This window comes from Thunnus thynnus, chromosome 16 (assembly GCF_963924715.1).
Source record: "Thunnus thynnus chromosome 16, fThuThy2.1, whole genome shotgun sequence".
In the NCBI taxonomy this organism is placed as follows: domain Eukaryota; kingdom Metazoa; phylum Chordata; class Actinopteri; order Scombriformes; family Scombridae; genus Thunnus; species Thunnus thynnus.
This window is the reverse complement of record NC_089532.1, coordinates 3,104,184-3,126,374: the sequence shown is the minus strand read 5'-3', so window position 1 is coordinate 3,126,374 and position 22,191 is coordinate 3,104,184. Positions and strand designations below refer to the sequence as shown.

The following is a 22,191-nucleotide window of genomic DNA, read 5'->3' as shown; positions in this document are numbered from 1 at the left end:
GCTTTACTGGTTCATACGTTGACTGTCAACTGAAGAAAGCAGCGTATTTACCCCCAGCTGATCTCGTGCCTTTTACACTCCAAATAGAAGTATATGAAATTGAATGGGGGGCGTCTGTTAACATGCAAAATAGACAAGGTGGCGCTTTGGTGGGCGCTGGTCACCTTCAAAGGAAAAAGTAAAATAAATAAATAAAAAAAATAGATAAATAAAAATTCGCCGGTGGGCGCACCTCCTCATTTTCCTGCCTTGGGATAAAATATGAACAAATACACAAAGAAAGACAGAAATATACTTTGCACCCCTGTTCCTCACAATGTTTCATCTGCTCTGCGCCTCTACTGTGCTCACTGAAACAGAGATGATGCATCACAAAGTCTGTGACGAGATGTCAAGAGGAAGATATTCACATTTATTTCATTATGAAAAGTTCCAAACCTTCAGGTGAGAGGAAGAAAACGGACAAAAGAGGAGGAGGACTAAAAGCCCAATACAGAGGTATGTCATGTTATGTTAAAATTAAAAAGCTGTTTTGTGTGTAACATTAGATGTTTCATTTGTAGCAGCTAGCTAGCTAAGTAACAATAATACAAACAATCAGGCCAGTGGTGCAAATTTACAATTATTATTCAAGTTATGTGGACTCAGATGAAGTGAAGGAAACCTGGTCTTGAACATTTTGGGTCGACTTGACTGTAATCCTTATTTTACACTTTAATACTTCAGAGTTCACTGCAGTCGACACTAAAGAATCAAACCTAAACATGGCTCAAAGTCACTTTTAGCTTCTTTATTCAAAGATCTTGTGTCTGACTTTTGTTAAGAATTTGTCATTCATGAGTCAAAGTTTAGAACATTTCTAAAGACCTTTTACTGTAAGTTTTACACTCAGTGAGTTCACTGATTATAACTACAGTCTCTGTGATCAGCAGGTGTTTGCTGACCTCTGGTGGCAGAATGAAGATCTGCTCTCAGGACCTCAAATGTTTTTTAGCAAATCAAGTGATCAACTATGAATGTTGTTGTTTTTTTTAAATGTTTCTTTTATTGTCCTTTTTATTCAAGGTTCATTTAATTGTATTTGCAGGATTGAACAATGATATTCAGCCGCAAACAATGTATTTACAAATGAGGAGAACTGAGCTGATAAAAATGATAGAATACAACACGCTCAACTCACAATCAAAAAAGCCAGGTACTGAATCCTTAAAGTATTAAAATTGAACAAAGAATGGAATCAGGACAGCACAACTAGTCAATTGAGTTAAAAAAAATTTTTATTGCCACACAGAGATTTCGGGCCAGGCGCCCTTCCTCAGCGCGTATAAATCAACACAATCCAGAACAGGTGGACTTAATTATAGATTATAGGCATCCACAACTGACACATCAAGTTTATCCCAGCACAGGAGCTACACATATGAGTCATCATAATAAAAAATAATAAATGGAAAAAAAACAAAAAACATAAAACAAAAGAACAAATCTCATTCATGTACCACATCAGAGAACTGAGTTTAACAATCTTCAGTGTTTCAGATTATAACTGACATACTTCACTCTTTCAAACAGATTCTGACTTGTCTTTGCAATTCGGCATTATTGTAAACATTATCAATACATTTTAAGAAAGGAAGACCAAGTCTTGGTACCATGATGAAGTAATGCAGCAGGACACATAACATGTCACACACTTCACATATCATTTTATATGAATAAAAAAAATAAAAATTTGACTTGGCCAACAGTGTCACACACAGCTGCTATTAACCAACAAACTGTACAGTGATATATATAAAAATGATATATATATCAAAGACACAATAATAATTTACATGTGACGAGATAGAAAATCCCAGGTGATATGAGAGGTTCGGTATTTTCCCTTCAGTGAAGAATCTCAGCTAAATAACAATCTCACATTTCAAACAGTAGTTTCTGTTTCTGTTTCCTCTCATCCGGACTGTTACAATCATCTTTGTTCAGGCGTCAGACTGAAGTCAATCACTCTTCACAAGCTTATTTAAAAACACTGATACTTGGCTTTTAACCAGTTTTAGAAGAAAAGAAAATGTCCAGAATCACTGTCCATGTTTCACTTCACAAGCTGCCTTTCAGTTTTTTTTGCTGGTGATTTAAGGCACAACACAAGTAATAATATATCGATTTTAATCTAAACCTGAGAGCAAGAGATCCGGTCCAACAGGTCGCCTGATATCCTGGGTAAGTTTTTTTGTTTGTTTGTTTTTGGGACTTTTTGGAACTTATATATTTTATACAATAAATCAATACATTTTCATTTTTACATTTACATCTTTCATTTAGCAGACGCTTTTATCCAAAGTGACGTATATATGAGACTGATCCAACACAAGCAGGGATCTAGTCAAGAGGTAACGACGTGATTTAAGGCACAACACAAGTAATAATATATCGATTTTAATCTAAACCTGAGAGAAAGAGATCTGGTCCAAAAGATCACCTGTTATCCTTGTAAGTTTTTTTGTTTGTTTGTTTTTGGAACTTTTTGGAACTTATATATTTTATACAATAAATCAATACATTTTCATTTTTACATTTACATTTTTCATGCTTTTATCCAAAGTGACGTATATATGAGACTGATACAACACAAGCAGGGATCTAATCAGGAGGTAACGACACCAGTAAGTGCCATAAAGCTTAAGTTTGGGCCTGATAGCATGTAGATGCAAACAGGCAGTGTAACAAGGCAATGCACAGAGTAGAGATTGCAGGGGTTGTTTTTTTTGTCTTTTTGTCTTTTCTCTACCTACAGCACATTAAGCACAGAGTTGTTCATGAAAGAGTTGGGTCTTTAGTCTTTTCTGATGTAAAGTCATCAGACAGGTTGACTAAGTGGCTGCATTGAAGGAATGGTATAAGACCCATTTGTCTGAGGAGAATCTGCAAAAAGAAAACAAAAGTATAAATTACATAAAGACTGTTCTATATTATGGTGACTCATCCAAATAGATTTTAATATTTTTATTGTCTTTTTCAAACAGTTAATACTGAACATGCTCTACGTTACACTGAGGTCGACCATCAAACACGTCCTGGTCCTCTCTGCTCTAGACCTCTTTAACAGGAACACTGTACAGTATTCACTATTGTTCTCCATAACAATCGATCAATCAATAAGATCGTTCATTTGTTTGTATAATATTAAACACAATTAACAAAAAGACAAGATTTCATGTCAGACTGCAACTTGGATGGATTTTTTATTGAATGTTAAAACCAACAGAATGGTTCATATCTGAGACTTTCAAAGTATCTGTCATGTTGATGCCTGCATGAATACATTATTTAAACTTACCTTTCTTGCGGTGTTTCATGATGTACTTTGCAATTTTAAACAGAACCCAAACTGCAGCAACAGTTAGAACTCCAAAAAGCCATCCACCAATCCACGTACCGGCTACTGGGCAGGACTTGTCCTCAAACAGTTTATCTGAACATACAAAAGACTGATGTGACTCTCAGAATGTAAATATCATGAATGAATATACTGAATATCATCTATAGCACATTGGTTATAACATTTACAAAAGAGAAAGAAAGTTATTTGCAGATTAAAATCATCAATACGGCCAATCTCACCTGGTAAAGTGATCTCAGCGTTAACAATATGGCTGATATCCTCCTGTTTGACCACACAGCTGAAGCGGTTGGTTGTAGTCGAGGTCACAGTACTGTAGAGGCTCACATTGTAATGACCTCCTCTTTCAGAGACCTGTGGCTCCTCAGCAGGAAGGACGTTTCCATCACTGTCCTGCCAGTGTAGCTTCGGCTGTGGGAAAGCACCTCGAACTACACACTTGAGCTGCACCCCGTCCTCTGAGACATCAACTATAGTGATGTACGGCTTTGAAGCTGCACCTGTGAACACAGTATTAAGAAATGGACAGTTACAGCACTAGAAGTAGCACGACTCTACTGGCTGCAAAAAGAAGTCTGATTGTATGGAAGTCTATGAGAAAATTTCCCTCTTGTGTCTTGTTTGTAAAATGTTGTAGTGTTAAGTACTTGTACCTGTAGTATTAGTAATAGATGTGTATGTAACTAAAGTGGACTTCTGTGTTTGTGTTTTCTTGTGCTTGCATCTCAGTCACTATACCTTAAAAGACCTATACCCTTGCAGAATCGTAATTAGGATTAATAACAATCATAATTCTAATTGACCTCTCTTGTGTGTCCAACAAGGAGGATTATTTCCCTATTAATATACGTACTCTAATATGAGTTATGTCACTGGACGAATAATTTCATGTTGGAGTTGTGCACAATAATAATTCATAATTCCCCCATAAAATCATAAAGATATTTGAGTGCACAAATTTCTACATGAGTTTCCTCCAGAGGATGTCTGGCCTCAGCCTCAGAGATAGAGCGAGGAGCTCAGAGTAGAGCGGCTGCTCCTTCACGTTGAAAGGAGTCAGCTGAGGTGATCTGGGATAAGTTGCCTCCTGGATGCCTTCTTTCTGGAGGTGTTCCAGGCATGTCCAACTGGTAGGAGACCCGGTGGCAGACCCAGAACGCACTGGAGGAATTAAATGTCTCTCTGGCCTGAGAACGCCTCAGGATCCTCCAGGAGGAGGTATAAACAGTCTCATTGCAACTGCTAACATGGAGGCAATCGGAAGTTAACAGCAAATGAGTTTGGAGCCATGTATCATGTTTCTATTTGAAACAGTGATATAATCTACGGAGGCTGGGCTGGACATTCACAACAACTTTTGATGGCTTATAAATGTTGCAGATAGAGATTAATGACATCAAAACAAAGACTTCCCACTGATTTCTCCATATCTGTATTTGAGGACAGAGCACAGTAGATCTAACAGACATCTAATCAATTATGAGGTTATATTGATCGTCAGGGAGTTCAACTTCTGCATTGGATCAGCTGTGTATACAATACAGAAACTGTGTACCACGAAGGTAAATGATCAACTAAACCTGGAGTTATGCAGCTGTTTTTCCCAACATTACCCTCGGCCCGCGTCTGTGTGAGAACAGTAACACAAGTCAAAATGAAGATACTGTATTAAAACTGGTGAATGATACTGAGGCCCGGGGGGACGGAGTTATAGCTCAGACACTGCAGATGTTGAGATCACTCACCTGTGATTTCTCCTGATCTGTCTTTAAAGGTGCGTTCTAAGGGAAAAAAAAGAAAAAACAAAGAAACATCAACATTAAAGATTCAACATTTTGGGAAATATGCTCAGGCTTCCCTGAGATATTTCACAGTGGAGGCGTCCGGCTCACTTGAAATAAATGTTGAGACCATCACAGAGTAACTAAATATATGGGCTCAGCAGGTGGAACTGATTAGGCAGCACTACTAACCACTTTCGGGGGAAAACCCTGGAAACCTTTAGCAACAACGTTAGCAACAAAGGCTACAGAACGTTTGAAAAAAACGTTGCAAATGAAGCATTCGGAGCAGGTTGAAGCCCTGGCTTTTGACTCGCAGGCAGCATTTCTACATACATTCACCTCAAGTTTTGGAACCTCACAACAGTATATAAATAGCAAAAAATCAAAATAGCATAATGTTCCCTTTAATTGTTTTATGAAAGCACTCACCAACAACAAGCTTAATGTGGAATTTTTGTCTTGGCTGAAGACGTGGAAAATCACAGGTGTAGTTTCCACCGTCCTCCATCCTTGTATTTCGGATAATGATGGAGGCGTTGCCGGACTTCAGTTCTCCTGGAAAATGTGAGACTCTTCCTTTGAACTGGTCATCTTGACCTGAACGACCGTTATTGTAATGAATGCCTGCATCATAAAGGAACACGTCGCGACCATCTTTCCTCCAGTCAAACAGCTTTGATGTGATTCTCTCCTTGGTGCTGAGTGAACAGGGTAAAATGACGTCACTTCCTTGTTTCGCGATCACCGTGACGACATCTGGCCCTGAAAGATGAAGCAAATCACATAACACAGTTAGTTGATCAGTGATGATCAACAGACTCAGAAAGACCTCCTAAGGACAACAATTTGAATTACGGCCTGAACTTACAGCATGAACTGACCCTAAAGGCCACTTGGACCGGAGAAAAACAACTCCCACCTTCGATGGAGCACAGACTCTCATCACCAAAGCCATAAACTAACCCACATTCCTGAGGACTTCGTGAAGCCTCCCTGCAAATCTGAGCCCAACCTGAAATTCATGTAAATTAAATGTCTAATCATTGTGCGACTTATATCATGTTATTTGTCATATACAAGAAGAATGGTATAACTTTCATAGAGGCATGTTAATATCAGGTGTAAACAGAAGCTAAGGCCGTATTCAGACCAAATCAGACGGTGCGGCGAAAACGCCGGTCCTCCCATTCATCCCAGTAATCACAGGCAGTGATTAGTAACATTCAATTAGTAACAGTTTTTGACTGTGTTTGTTTTAACTTTATGTTGTAAGCTTATTAGACCAACAATACAGAAAATAGACATTGGTAAGAAAATAAACACTGTAAGTTATATATGAAGTATCATAAAGACTGAATATCGTTTCTGAGTAAGTTACACGTCTAAACAACAGCAGCCAGTAGCTGTTAAAATGCAGGATTTAGTCACTACAGAATGAAAAGGACGTCTGAAAATACAATTTGACTATTTTTACACCACGGCTCTCCAGCAGTAATGACATTGTGGGAGTATGTGATGTGCTGTTGTGTGTAGCTTTGTATTTTGTATTTTGTACGGTGTGTTCTGTGTGTTTTTTGCTTTGTATTGTTTGTTGTTGTGCTGTTGTGTGTTTTGATTGTGGGGGACAACAGGCCTTTACACACCGGGGGCGGTTTTTTTGCGTTCGATTAATTCACACGTCCATGTTTTTTCGAACTGTTGTTTTTGTCATGAGAACTTTCACACAGAACACGAATATTACGAGGCGAAAAAGCAACGTGATTTTTTTTTGGAACGAGGTCGATTTTTCGAAATAATCGCCTGCGAATAGTTCGCATCAAAACTATTCACACCGGCAGCGATGTGAATTTGCGACAGAAACACAGAAAAACGAATTTGCGAAGGAATTTGCGACAGATCATTCTGCTGTCAGCCAGCCTGGTGATGAAACATCCGCCCAGGGTGTTTTTGGAGGCGACCATAATAGCTAACCCAGGTGCAGTGCATCTTTAATGTTTAAAAACTGCACACTGTGTCTTTTACAACACTTTGTAACAGCAAACGTTAACGTTACATGACAACAAAACACGGGCTGTATTGAACCAGAATGCTGAACTCAATTGCGAAATAATCGCCTGCGAATAGTTCGCATCAAAACTGTTCACACCGGCAGCGATGTGAATTTGCGACAGAAACACAGATCATTCTGCTGTCAGTCAGCCAGGCGAGTCAGCTTGATGGAACAGCTAGCTAACACCGGTGCGCCAAGTAACAGTTACTGAAGTTGAACATTAGCTTTCTTACCGTTTTCATGTCCAAGTATTCCTGTCTGAAGACGGAAACACAAGAGCAGGAGCTCCACAGTTGTCAGCTTCAGTATAAGGCACGACATTGTCCGTCTGTTGATGTTACAGTGTTCCCGTTAACTAGAGCTGGCAGGCAGCCAACGTCTTGTTAGCACGACAGGAAGTGAGCACTGACGTTACCAGCGTGCACACGCGTTGTAGTAACCCATCCAAAACACAGGCGGAAGGATTGAGACGTGCTAAAAAAGTTAGTTGATCAGTGATGATCAACAGACTCAGAAAGACCTCCTAAGGACAACAATTTGAATTACAGCCTGAACTTAAAGCATGAACTGACCCTAAAGGCCACTTGGACCGGAGAAAAACACCTCCCACCTTCGATGGAGCACAGACTCTCATCACCAAAGCCATAAACTAACCCACATTCCTGAGGACTTCGTGAAGCCTCCCTGCAAATCTGAGCCCAACCTGAAATTCATGTAAATTAAATGTCTAATCATTGTGCGACTTATATCATGTTATTTGTCATATACAAGAAGAATGGTATAACTTTCATAGAGGCATGTTAATATCAGGTGTAAACAGAAGCTAAGGCCGTATTCAGACCAAATCAGACGGTGCGGCGAAAACACCAGTCCTCCCATTCATCCCAGTAATCACAGGCAGTGATTAGTAACATTCAATTAGTAACAGTTTTTGACTGTGTTTGTTTTAACTTTATGTTGTAAGCTTATTAGACCAACAATACAGAAAATAGACATTGGTAAGAAAATAAACGCTGTAAGTTATATATGAAGTATCATAAAGACTGAATATCGTTTCTGAGTAAGTTACACGTCTAAACAACAGCAGCCAGTAGCTGTTAAAATGCAGGATTTAGTCACTACAGAATGAAAAGGACGTCTGAAAATACAATTTGACTATTTTTACACCACGGCTCTCCAGCAGTAATGACATTGTGGGAGTATGTGATGTGCTGTTGTGTGTAGCTTTGTATTTTGTATTTTGTACGGTGTGTTCTGTGTGTTTTTTGCTTTGTATTGTTTGTTGTTGTGCTGTTGTGTGTTTTGATTGTGGGGGACAACAGGCCTTTACACACCGGGGGCGTTTTTTTTGCCTTTGATTAATTCGCACGTCCATGTTTTTTCAAACTGTTGTTTTTGTCATGAGAACTTTCACACAGAACACGAATATTACGAGGCGAAAAAGCGACGTGATTTTTTTTTGGAACGAGGTCGATTTTTCACACAGCGAATAAAAGCATCGACCAATCACAAAGCATAGTCTGCACATTGATGCATCATGTATCATATGCATCATCACCATGTATTTATAAATACAAACACTGTGGATTTCTTCTGGTGGAGCCGACATGCAAACTGTTTTGGTTCAGTAACTTTCTGCTGTCAGTCAGCCTGGTGAAGGCAGTTTGTCCTCTCAGCTCCTCAGGAGCTGCAGCTGACAGGCGGCTGCTTCTGTGGACAGAGATGCTGAACGCAGGTCGGAGATCATCATCATCACTGGAGGATGATGTCAACATCCTCCAGTGATGATGATCTTGTCCTTCTGTAACCGGTGGTTTCTAGCGGGCAAAACTGCTGCAATTAACAAGGTGAAGGAGATGACTTGGCACAAAACTGATGACAGATTAAATGTATACATGTAGGCGGGTAGTGATGACATAAAGGTTAGAGGAGTGAACTTATTGCTAGAAGGTTGATGGTTCAATCCCCGCATTCGGCTTGATGAGTCTGCATGGTGAAAGTGAAGAGCAGCGCTTGTTCCTGTTCATGGTTTTATCTTTAATTGTTAATAAATGAGCATTCAGATCAGTGACTGTGGTAATATTATCACTAGGCTGGATAACGTCAGATGTATATTTAAAATTATGGTGTAGGCAACTTAAGAGAACTTTCCAATATTGTCATACTCTTTGACTCATTTTGTCTTTCACAGGACGTCCATCACTGAAAGTTAAAAATTAACTGTAAACTGGAGAGTAATATATAAGTACAGTGGAAGCCACGTCTGTCCGGGTCAAATATCACTATAAGCAGATGATTATTATAACCTTTTCTTATTCTTTATTTCTCATGCAGAATACCATCTAATTGACATTTGTATATTTATTAGCCTACATGAATATAAAGATAGGGATTTTAATGATTGTTTCAGCTGTTTCAAACACAGTTTGCACATTTTTGAAGCGGTGAAATGTACTTAAATCACCCCATTGTCAGAAGCTTCAAGAACGTTATCATGTCATTGAGAGAAAATGACTTTCTATCTCCGTCCTGCTTTCAGTGTTCATGCAGCAGCAGCCGCTTGTCATGGGAGTAAAGTACAAAAATAAATTTACATAGTTTAAAGACTTTTTCCACATGTTGTCATGTATGAAGAGACCCAAAATGAATACTGTAGGCGGACTACTTGATTTCTATAGGCAACTTATTTAAACAGCATAAATGTTGTATTGGAATGATTCTGTCTCAGAGCTTTTTGATCCATATAAACAGCTGATCACTGTAACTGTGATCACTATAAGCAGTTACCACTGTATGCATTTAAACACAGCAGAAGGTCATGGTTTGGACTTCATTTAATTTCCTTTTTCTCTTCACAGCTTGAACAAAATGAGTGAATGAATAAATAAATAACTGCAAAATAACCCTGGCACTTTCTTATGCTTCTAAATAAAAGGGTTGTGAGTGTGAAAAGACACTTGATGGAACCGTCTTTTGAGAGTCTGTTTCCGTCTGTCGGACATTCTTTGACATGCAGCTGAATTCAGGCCACTGGGGGCGACGCGAATAAACGACACGAAATTGCGAAATAATCGCCTGCGAATAGTTCGCATCAAAACTATTCACACCGGCAGCGATGTGAATTTGCGACAGAAACACAGAAAAACGAATTTGCGAAGGAATTTGCGACAGATCATTCTGCTGTCAGCCAGCCTGGTGATGAAACATCCGCCCAGGGTGTTTTTGGAGGCGACCATAATAGCTAACCCAGGTGCAGTGCATCTTTAATGTTTAAAAACTGCACACTGTGTCTTTTACAACACTTTGTAACAGCAAACGTTAACGTTACATGACAACAAAACACGGGCTGTATTGAACCAGAATGCTGAACTCAATTGCGAAATAATCGCCTGCGAATAGTTCGCATCAAAACTGTTCACACCGGCAGCGAAACACAGATCATTCTGCTGTCAGTCAGTCAGCCAGGCGAGTCAGCTTGATGGAACAGCTAGCTAACACCGGTGCGCCAAGTAACAGTTACTGAAGTTGAACATTAGCTTTCTTACCGTTTTCATGTCCAAGTATTCCTGTCTGAAGACGGAAACACAAGAGCAGGAGCACAGTTGTCAGCTTCAGTATAAGGCACGACATTGTCCGTCTGTTGGTGTTACAGTGTTCCCGTTAACTAGAGCCGGTAGGCAGCCAACGCCTCGTTAGCACAACAGGAAGTGAGCACTGATTACCAGCGTGCACGGACGTTGTAGTAACCCATCCAAAACACAGGCGGAAGGATTGGGACGTGCTAAACTCCTTGTTGATTGGTTGGTTGAAACTGATGACAAATACGAGCCAATCACAGCAGCGGGAGGGACTTAAAGCACCAAATCAATTAGGACGAATTGAACTATAATTTTGAACTCTAATAACCTCTGAAAATGAAAAATATAGATAGATAGAGTTAGGTATTTGGTCGGTGATTCAATTAGTTGATAGTGGCTGTAACATGTCATATGAGAATTTCTGCCTTGGATATGATTTAATTGGCAATCGTAATACATTTAAATCTATAACTAAAGCCATCTCGACTTCTATTATATGTTTAATTAAAGGAATTTCACAAATCTATTTGAAAAATACTAGTAACATGTTACAAACTAAATATTTTAATTTCCCCATAACTCCCAAGGCAAAAGAATAATAATAATTAATAATAAGAATTGTCGGTGGTGGTGGAAACTTGAAAAGTGTTACTAATATTTTGTCCACCGCATTGATATACATGTGGGAGGCAAAATATTAGGAACACATCACTATAATGCACTCCAGTACACCACCACCCAATACGACCTCAATGATAAACATTAGAATTATCACCTTTCTAACAACAAAAACTGAAAATGTATAAACTTCATAAGGTAGATTTTATTACAGAGCTGTTGTATTGGATCACATTAGACAGCACAGGTTTTCCTGATAAAGTGCTCAGTGTTGATTCAGTCATCATTCATTATTTAGTTTTTTTAGTCAGTCTCCTAAAAGTCCGTAGAATGCATATTTACATATTTACATAGTGTTGAGACAAAAACTCACACACAGATGTAAAGTCATCAAAGAGGTAGATTAAGTTGCTGCTTTGAAGAACTGCAATGAGACTCATTTGTCTGAGGAGAACCTGCAGAAAAGAAAACAAAAGTATAAATTACATAAAGTCTGTTCTATATTTGACTGACAGTTGTGGCAATTTGCCACATCTGTCAAATTACAGTAAAATACTTTTATTAACCAAGGCTGAATAAACTACTACTTTTAATAACCTTTGCTTTATTAAGGAAAATACAGAACATATAGAACGCATAATGTATAGAAACAGGTAAATTGCCAATTTGACATATTAAATTGACACTGTAAAAGGTTTGGATTTCTGGACTGTTTGCCTTAGGATTCAAAGTATACACCATTTGGTAAAATTCTAGGATAATACTCATGGCTATGTTATGGTTCAGTTAAGGCTTTTATAGTCTTGGGCCAGATTTGGCCCATCATTCACTTCCTAATGTGGGCCAGATCACAGGTGTGGTATAGTTTAGGTTAAATTCTGGGATGAGTAAGGATTTGGTCTGTCAGCCATATGTGGGTCACATAAGGGCCTTAACAGAACTCAGCCATACAGATATTCCATATCAGGCCCAGCTATGAGCCATATTAACTATTTGTATTTGGCTCATTCTTGGTAGAAGTCTGGCTTTGTTATGATTCTCTTATAGCTGTTGTATCCTTGGGCCGGATATGGCTCATCATCCACTTCCAGATGTGGGCCACATCTTTGCTGTTTCTCTGGCCCACATCCATGCCAAAGGAAATTTGCTACCAGGGATGTTACACCCATAGAGTGTTAGCTCACTCCAGGGGTGACATATTTTAGAAAATTATTTATTCTGAAAGAACAAATTGAAAACTCAATGTGAGTCTGCTGATCCTCGGTGGCTTTACTGGTTCATACGTTGACTGTCAACTGAAGAAAGCAGCGCAGACTCACAGCGTATTTACCCCCAGCTGATCTCGTGCCTTTTACACTCCAAATAGAAGTATATGAAATTGAATGGGGGGCGTCTGTTAACGTGCAAAATAAAGTGCATACATGTAGGCCTAAAAATAATACATTTAAAGTAAGTGAGCAATTTCCTATGTGCCACACATACAACCTCTTAGGCTGAGGACAAGACTGGACAGACCACATGAAGATTGTTTCTACCAACTGCCACTATGTTTTTAGTCTTTGACAGCCGGAAGCAGGGCCGGCTCATAGGCCATATAGGCAGTTGCTGGTCACCTTCGAAGGAAAAAGTAAAATAAAAAAAAATAAAAAGATATATAAAAATTCACCGGTGGGCGCCCCTCCTCATTTTCTGCCTTGGGATAAAATATGAACAAATACACAAAGAAAGACAGTATATACTTTGCACCCCTGTTCCTCACAATGTTTCATCTGCTCTGCGCTTCTACTGTGCTCACTGAAACAGAGATGATGCATCACAAAGTCTGTGACGAGATGTCAAGAGCAAGATATTCACATTTATTTCATTCTGAAAAGTTCCAAACCTTCAGGTGAGAGGAAGAAAACGGACAAAAGAGGAGGAGGACTGAAAGCCCAATACAGAGGTATGTCACGTTATGTTAAAATTAAAAAGCCGTTTTGTGTGTAACATTAGATGTTTCATTTGTAGCAGCTAGCTAGCTAAGTAACAATAATACAAACAATCAGGCCAGTGGTGCAAATTTACAATTATCCATAACAGGTGGACTTAATTATAGATTATAGACATCCACAACTGACACAACCAGTTCATCCCAGCAGAGGGAGCTACACATATGAGTCATCATAATCAAAAAATAATAAATAGAAAAAAACAAAAAACATAAAACAAAAGAACAAATCTCATTCATGTACCACATCAGAGAACTGAGTTTAACAATCTTCAGTGTTTCAGATTATAACTGACATACTTCACTCTTTCAAACATACATCCTGACTTGTCTTTGTAATTCAGCATTATTGTAAACATAAAGGAAGACCAAGTCTTGGTACCATGATGAAGTAATGCAGCAGGACACATAACATGTCACACACTTCAAATATCAATTTACATAAATAAAAACAATAAATAAAAATTTGACTTGGCCAACAGTGTCACACACAGCTGCTATTAACTCAAATACAAATATACCAACAAACTGTATAGTGATATATAAAAAAGACAATAATAATTTACATGTAACAAGATAGAATAGATAGATAAGAGATGTTCAGTATTTTCCCTTCAGTGAAGAATCTCAGCTAAATAACAATCTCACATTTCAAACAGTAGTTTCTGTTTCTATTTCCTCTCATCCAGACTGTTACAATCATCTTTGTTCAGGCGTCAGACTGAAGTCAATCACTCTTCACAAGCTTATTTAAAAACATTGATACTTGGCTTTTAACCAGTTTTAGAAGGAAAGAAAATGTCCAGAATCACTGTCCATGTCTCACTTCACAAGCTGCCTTTCAGTTTTATAATTTAGGTTTTTGATGGTGATTTAATGCACAATGTGGTCAAACTGCAAGTAACAATATATAGATTTTAATCTAAACCTGAGACCAAGAGACCTGCTGGTCCAACAGGTCACCTGTTATCCTGATAAGGTTTTTTTTTGTTGTTTTTGGAACATCTGTATTTTATACAATAAATCAATACATTTTCATTTTTACATTTACATTTTTCATGCTTTTATCCAAAGTGACGTATATATGAGACTGATCCAACACAAGCAGGGATCTAATCAGGAGGTAACGACACCAGTAAGTGCCATAAAGCTTAAGTTTGGGCCTGATAGCATGTAGATGCAAACAGGCAATGCAACAAGGCAATGATTAGAGTACATAGATTGCATAGAAGCATGTTTTTTGTTGTTTTTTTGTCTTTTCTCTACCTACATTACATCAAGTGCAGAGTTGTTCATGAAAGAGCTGGGTCTTTAGTGTTTTCTGATGTTAAGTCATCAGACAGGTGGATTAAGTGGCTACGTTGAGGGAATGGTATAAGACCCATTTGTCTGAGGAGAATCTGCAAAAAGAAAACAGAAGTATAAATTACATAAAGTCTGTTCTATATTATGGTGACTCATCCAAATAGATTTTAATATTTTTATTGTCTTTTTCAAACAGTTAACACTGAACATGCTCTACATGACACTGAGGTCGACCATCAAACACGTCCTCATCCTCTCTGCTCTACACCTCTTTAACAGGAACACTGTACAGTATTCACTATTGTTCTCCATAACAATCAATCAATCAATAAGATCGTTCATTTGTTTGTATAATATTAAACACAATTAACAAAAAGACAAGATTTCATGTCAGACTGCAACTTGGATGGATTTTTTATTGAATGTTAAAACCAACAGAATGGTTCATATCTGAGACTTTCAAAGTATCTGTCATGTTGATGCCTGCATGAATACATTATTTAAACTTACCTTTCTTGCAGTATTTCATGATGTACTTTGCAACTTCAAACAGAACCCAAACTGCAGCAACAGTTAGAGCTCCAGAAAACCATCCACCTATCAACGCACCGGCTACTGGGCAGGACTTGTCCTCAAACAGTTTATCTGAACATACAAAAGATGGTGTGACTCTCAGAATGTAAATATCATGAATGAATATCATCTATAGCACATTGGTTATAACATTTACAAAAGAGAAAGAAAGTAATTTGCAGATTAAAATCATCAATACGGTCAATCTCACCTGGTAAAGTGATCTCAGCGTTAACAATATGGCTGATATCCTCCTGTTTGACCACACAGCTGAAGCGGTTGGTTGTAGTCGAGGTCACAGTACTGTAGAGGCTCACGTTGTAATGACCTCCTCTTTCAGAGACCTGTGGCTCCTCAGCAGGAAGGACGTTTCCATCACTGTCCTGCCAGCATAGCTTCGGCTGTGAGAAAGCACCTCGAACTACACACTTGAGCTGCACCCCGTCCTCTGAGACATCAACTATAGTGATGTACGGCTTTGAAGCTGCACCTGTGAACACAGTATTAAGAAATGGACAGTTACAGCACTATAAGTAGCATGACTCTACTGGCTGCAAAAAGAAGTCTGATTGTATGGAAGTCTATGAGAAAATGCCCCTACTTCTCTCTTGATTTATTACCTCAGTAAACACTTTCCTAATGAGTTTATAGTCTCAATCGCTAGTTTCAAGTCTTCTTCAATACAGCATGATGTTCATTTTGTAAATTATGGTCCCATTTAGAATAAAAAAAGATGATAAAGCAGTGTATGCTTTAGGGTGTGGCTACGTTGTGATTGACAAGTCACTACCACGGCGACAAAGTTGATTACTTAACGTAACCATTGCGTTACGAATGTGGGACCTACGGCTAGTTCTGGTTAGAAGTCTAGCTGCTGTATTTTGGATTAACTGTAAACATTTTAAAGACTGACTGAGGCAGGTGTAGAGGGAGTTACAGTAGTCTAACCGGGAGAAAATGAATGTGTGGATTAATTGTTCAAGAACAGTCTTAAAAGGTCTTATTTTCGCAATATTTCTTAACTGAGGAAAACAGGATTGGACAAGCTTATTAACATGATGGTCAAATGTCATATACTGGTCATTGATGATATCGAGATTCTTAGCAGTGGATTTAATGTTGGGGTGAAGTGGGCCAATAAAGTGAGTAGCGGCATTGACGAAGATTTCTGGACCAATTAAAAGAACTTCAGTTTTGTCAGGGTTTAGATGGAGGAATTGTAATATTGTGGTCGCCTAAAAAAAAAAAGACTTGTTCAGCATTTGGTTTTAATAAAAGACCCATCAATGAGTCGGATGATTAGTTTTTCCGTTGTGTACATTTTGTTTTAACGGTTTTAGGCCTGTTTTTGCTAGAGAATGTTAGCATTAGTATTAGCATTATCACTGTTAACCATAGATTGTAAATCTATAGTTCGAGATCAGTGACATCACTCACCTGTGATTTCTCCTGATCTGTCTTTAAAGGTACGTTCTAAAAAAAAAGAAAAAACAAAGAAACATCAACATTAAAGGTTCAACATTTTGGGAAATATGCTCAGGCTTCCCTGAGATATTTCACAGTGGAGGCGTCCGGCTCACTTGAAATAAATATTGAGACCATCACAGAGTAACCAAATATATGGGCTCAGCAGGTGGAACTGATTAGGCAGCACTACTAACCACTTTCGGGGGAAATCCCTGGAAACCTTTAGCAACAACACATTTCAAATGAAGCATTCAGGGCAGGTTGAAGCCCTGGCTTTTGACTCGCAGGCAGCATATTAATTGTTTTATGAAAGCACTCACCAACAACAAGCTTAATGTGGAATATTTGTCTTGGCTGAAGACGTGGAAAGTCACAGGTGTAGTCTCCACCGTCCTCCATCCTTGTATTTTGGATAATGATGGAGGCGTTGCCGGACTTCAGTTCTTCTGGAAAATGTGAGACTCTTCCTTTGAACTGGTCATGTTGACCTGAACGACCATTATTGTAATGAATGCCTGCATCATAAAGGAACACCTCCTGACCATCTTTCCTCCAGTCAAACAGCTTTGACGTGATTCTCTCCTTGGTGCTGAGTGAACAGGGTAAAATGATGTCACTTCCTTGTTTCACGATCACCGTGACGACATCTGGCCCTGAAAGATGAAGCAAATCACATAACACAGTTAGTTGATCAGTGATGATCAACAGACTCAGAAAGACCTCCTAAGGACAACAATTTGAATTACGGCCTGAACTTAAAGCATGAACTGACCCTAAAGGCCACTTGGACCGGAGAAAAAGAAACTCCCACCTTCGATGGAGCACAGACTCTCATCACCAAAGCCATAAACTAACCCACATTCCTGAGGACTTCGTGAAGCCTCCCTGCAAATCTGAGCCCAACCTGAAATTCATGTAAATTCAATTTCTAATCATTGTGCGACTTACATCATGTTATTTGTCATGTAAATACGAGAAGAATGGTATAACTTTCATAGATACATCTTAATATCAGGTGTAAACCGAGGCTAAGGCTGTATTCAGACCAAATCAGACGGTGCGGCGAAAACGCCAGTCCTCCCATTCATCCCAGTAATCACAGGCATAGCTGATGGCCAACAGCAAACCGTTTTTGACTTTGTTTGTTTTAACTTTATGTTGTAAGCTTATTAGAAGTGACCAACAAAACTGAAAATAGACATTGGTAAGAAAATAAACGCTGGAAGTTATATATGAAGTATCGTAAAGACTGAATATCGTTTCTGAGTAAGTTACACATCTAAACAACAGCTAAACCGCCCTAAACCGTTTCCCATTCATTCTCTATGGTAGTGCTAAACCACTACGGATGTAATATATTTTTGTCCACTAGTCTGCGCCGTTTAGCCTTTTTGTGAGATTTCGACGTCACTACACTTTTCAGCGCCAGTTTGAACGGTGGACGGACGGCTGACATTAACTAGTGCTACGCTGTGTTATGTTTAGTTGAATGAAAAATTAAACAGTGAACGAACAAGTAGTTATATTTTGCCTTGGTTCTGTCTAAGGTTTCTCTATTTACGTTACCGCTATAAAGTTAGTCCTAGTTCTTGAGTTTATTGTGTCGAACAGGTTAATGTCACCGTCACTTTCGGAAGAATTAAATGTAACCTTATGCTAACGTAACCTTAAACAAACGGTTAAAGAAGGTTTATTCACACGTTAGCTGGATGTGTTGTTGTTTTAACGGTGTCTGGAAACTGACAATTTAACGTTAAATCGAAAGCATTACTGTGTGACGTAACGTTAACGTCCATTTAAATATGGCGAAGCATACCAGTAGCTTGTTAACGTTAGATACACTCTGGTACTATTTTACGCACAATGCAAGAATTACACGTTAATAAACTATGAATGAACCTGCCTCATTTAAATCTTGTAAATTCGTCGTGTTTACATTTAACGTTATGTAGTCGCTGTTTTAGTGTTCTAAAGTTAAAACCAGAATCAGAGTTTACAGGTTTACTTTACTGTTTTTTTGTAAAACCACAGTATTGTTTATTTGCATACCACACATGTCTCTGAGGGTTTCTCATACTATGCCATGTTGTGCACAGCTTACTACATATCATGCATGCTTCATGGTGTCACACGTTTATGTTAACATTTTAGGGAATGTGGAATCTGTAAGGGGAAACCCAGACAAATAGAGGGAGAAAATGCAGATAGGCCGAAATAGAAACTTCCTAATCCCTGCTCCCCATTGAGCCCCTATATATCAACACCTCTTATAAAAACGCCTGTCTGTAATGTATAAAAAGACTAAATTGTTTTCTTCATTACAGATAAAATGCGCAAACTACTTTTCTTCCCTGGGAAAATTAGTGTCACATTTCGCAAAGGACCACTTGGATACCTGCGCCAGGATCCTACTGATGCAGCCAAGCTGTTAAAAGACAACCCGTCTCTACAGGACAAGTCTGCACCTGTGAAAGAAGAGCTGGTGAAAACAAATGCTCTCACAGTGGTCCGTCAGAGAGGAGGGGATGCCTCAGACAAAACGGAGGTGTATGGAGAGTACATCCTGCAGTTTGGGAAGTACAAGGGGAAGTCTTTCCGCTGGCTCCTTGAGAATGACATCGTGTATACCATCTACCTACTCAAGAGTCATGAAAAGGAAGAAGCTGCGGGAGTCTTCATAGCAGAGGGACACAGCAAGGACAGCCTACTGTCATTTGTGAGCTATGCCCTCAGCTTTAAAGAAATCCAGTCTCTTCTCAGCTATGACTCCAAAAAGCCGGTTGCGACAGCAACAGCAGCATCAGAGGATGACCAGCTGGTTGGTTTTGGGTTTTGGGACAGCAGGGATGATGGCTATGCAGACTTTATACTGAAGAAAGGCTGTGCTCCAGGGACTAAGATGCACAAGTTGCAGCGATACCTGCAAAAGAAGCAGCATCCTGCCTCTGACCCTCCTCTGACAACACCAACCTCACGTGCTCCTGCTGAAGCCATGGGTGGGTCTTGTTTTCCTTTTTTTTAGTCAAAAAGGTATACATGTTGTCATGGTAGCCAAAGTTTTTTAAGTACACCAATGGGGAAAAAGTTAAATCATTTCAGTGGTGATTTTATTCATACTAGCTTATGTACAGTGAAGACATATTTTAGAACATTATAATTCTTGTCTGTTTGCATCACAGTGATGGATGAAGATGAAGAGCTGGAGAGAGCAATGCTGAGTATCTCACCGTCCAAACAACCTCAGAGCTGTGAGTAAACAGTGGTTTTCCTTATTGTCATTCCAAAAAAAAAATTACAGTTCAGCTTGCATGCTATTAAATGTACTTTATATTCAGTGTCTACTTTATTATTATTCTTTTATGTCTTACAGCTGTTGCTGCTGCACCCACATCGTCAACTGCCAGACGACGACAGACTTCAGGACCAGAAAGAGGTTCTTAACCAAAAACTTCCTGCATCGACGGACAACTCTGGGACCGTGAATTGTTATCCCAAACTGAAGCATGATTTAAACCGTTCCTTCTCATGTTGACCATGTTCTGGTCGTGTTCTCGTCATGTTTGTGTTTGGTGTTCTACTTATTGTCCTAGTGACTATGAATTGATACCCATCATGATGAGGGTAGGTATCAGTCTTTATTTTCTTATATGGATGAAATTGGGATGGGGGTGACAACTTCAAACTGCTTTGGTTACTAACACTTGCATGTGTTTACAGTGTGCCATATTGCTTCCCCTGCTTAGGCTAAATTGTAATGACTGTATGTGACAACTGACTACTAATCCCTTAAAAAATAAATGCATGTGTATGAATGAAATACAATTTTCACATATTAGACACAGTACAACGCACAGTTCTAAAAATTTGTATAGGTATTGTTTCACTATAAGACTGAGATGAGCAGGTGAAGTAACAAATGGATTCTGTTTTGCCTTTACTAACACCAGTTTTTGTATATTCCCAAAAAATAAATAACTGACAAGACTTTTTCTGTTGTAGCACCATCTGCTACACTGTCCACACCAACTGAACTGAAGAGTTCAGAAGTAGATGGTAAATGCATCATATTTCTGTTTATCCACTTAAACCTTTCTGTTGTATTCACTCTGGTTATTTCCATTAAACATTTAACTGATAACTTTTTTTATCCGCTTCCCTCCTTGCAGCCCCAGCGCTGCCGTCTGTTAACAGACCTGTGCCCCTTCCCCAGGAACTGATGTTTCTCATGCCAGAAACAGCAGGTTCCCTATCCACAGAGACAACTGTCACGGTACCAGGTATGTATCATTTTAACTGTATTTGCAATCACGAAAATATCTATTTAGAGTGCATCACACCTGTTGTTACCTGTTGCCCTCCTTGTAAGTCAGGTATTTGATATAACTAGGCCATTAGGCCACACTAGGCCAAGTTCTGTTTTGCTTTACTATTTTTGTCTTTATGTGGTTCAGGGCTCATTGCCACTTAGCTTTCTGCCACTACAATCTAATGATAAACTGAAGAAAAAGTGCACAACAAAGTAGCATTCACGTTTATTGATTCTAAATAGCTATTTATCTTTTACAATGTATGACAGGCGTCCAGTCTGAAATTTTCACGTGAAAACTGCTGCATGAGAAAGCAGCTCAGCACCTTGGACAGCTGCCTGAGCGAGCACTTCAGCACCTTGGACAGCGTGAAAAATGCTGCAATTTCATTGGCTGTCACTGTGTTCCACCTATACGCGACTGGCCCCCGCGGGGGCGACGCGAATAAACGACATGAAATTGCGAAATAATCGCCTGCGAATAGTTCGCATCAAAACTGTTCACACCGGCAGCGATGTGAATTTGCGACAGAAACACAGATCATTCTGCTGTCAGTCAGCCTGGTGAGTCAGCTTGATGGAACACGCCCCCCCGCCCCGTTAACGTTAACGTGAACATTAGCTTTCTTACCGTTTTCATGTCCAAGTATTCCTGTCTGAAGACGGAAACACAAGAGCAGGAGCTCCACAGTTGTCAGCTTCAGTATAAGGCACGACATTGTCTGTTGTTGTTGCTGTGTCCCGGTTAACCGGAGCTGGTGGGCAGATGACGTCTTGTTAGCACAACAGGAAGTGAGCACTGACGTTACCAGCGTGCACACGCGTTGTAGTAACCCATCCAAAACACAAAAGGAAGGATTGGGACGTGCTAAACTCCTTGTTGATTGGTTGTCACTGAAACTGATGACAAATACGAGCCAATTACAGCAGCGGCAGCGACTTAAATGACCGGAAGCACCACGTTAATGGATTTAGTCAATTAGGACGAATTGAACTATAATTTTGAACTCTAATAACCTCTGAAAATGAAAAATATAGATAGATAGAGTTAGGTATTTGGTCGGTGATTCACTTAGTTGATAGTGGCTGTAACATGTCATATGAGAATTTCTGCCTTGGA

General features: G+C 39.1%; 3 protein-coding genes across 5 annotated transcripts; 1 reads left to right on the top strand and 2 right to left on the bottom strand.

Moving 5' to 3' along the window:
• Nucleotides 1-2,048: 2,048 nt before the first annotated feature.
• On the bottom strand, nt 2,049-7,619 carry LOC137199681 (butyrophilin-like protein 10). Of its 2 annotated transcripts, XR_010931828.1 has the most exons (7): nt 7,471-7,619; nt 5,617-5,949; nt 5,149-5,184; nt 3,625-3,903; nt 3,341-3,475; nt 2,293-2,925; nt 2,049-2,219 (listed from the first exon to the last, which is right to left on the bottom strand). XR_010931828.1 is itself a non-coding variant. In XM_067614137.1 (6 exons), exons 1-6 carry the CDS (start codon nt 7,556-7,558, stop codon nt 2,861-2,863), a joined length of 936 nt encoding a protein of 311 aa, XP_067470238.1. In that variant the 5' UTR covers nt 7,559-7,619; the 3' UTR covers nt 2,049-2,860. The 2 variants fall into 2 exon arrangements, 1 of the variants encoding a protein (XP_067470238.1); XM_067614137.1 differs by having other exon boundaries at nt 2,049-2,925.
• LOC137199682 (butyrophilin-like protein 1) lies at nt 2,049-22,191 on the bottom strand. Of its 2 annotated transcripts, XR_010931829.1 has the most exons (7): nt 21,703-22,191; nt 17,086-17,418; nt 16,736-16,771; nt 15,510-15,788; nt 15,236-15,370; nt 14,349-14,820; nt 2,049-2,179 (listed from the first exon to the last, which is right to left on the bottom strand). XR_010931829.1 is itself a non-coding variant. In XM_067614138.1 (6 exons), exons 1-6 carry the CDS (start codon nt 21,788-21,790, stop codon nt 14,777-14,779), a joined length of 915 nt encoding a protein of 304 aa, XP_067470239.1. In that variant the 5' UTR covers nt 21,791-22,191; the 3' UTR covers nt 13,269-14,776. The 2 variants fall into 2 exon arrangements, 1 of the variants encoding a protein (XP_067470239.1); XM_067614138.1 differs by lacking the exon at nt 2,049-2,179 and having other exon boundaries at nt 13,269-14,820.
• Nucleotides 18,236-20,278, top strand: LOC137199683 (uncharacterized). Its single transcript, XM_067614139.1, has 3 exons — nt 18,236-19,761; nt 19,945-20,013; nt 20,136-20,278. Exons 1-3 carry the CDS (start codon nt 19,095-19,097, stop codon nt 20,204-20,206), a joined length of 807 nt encoding a protein of 268 aa, XP_067470240.1. The 5' UTR covers nt 18,236-19,094; the 3' UTR covers nt 20,207-20,278.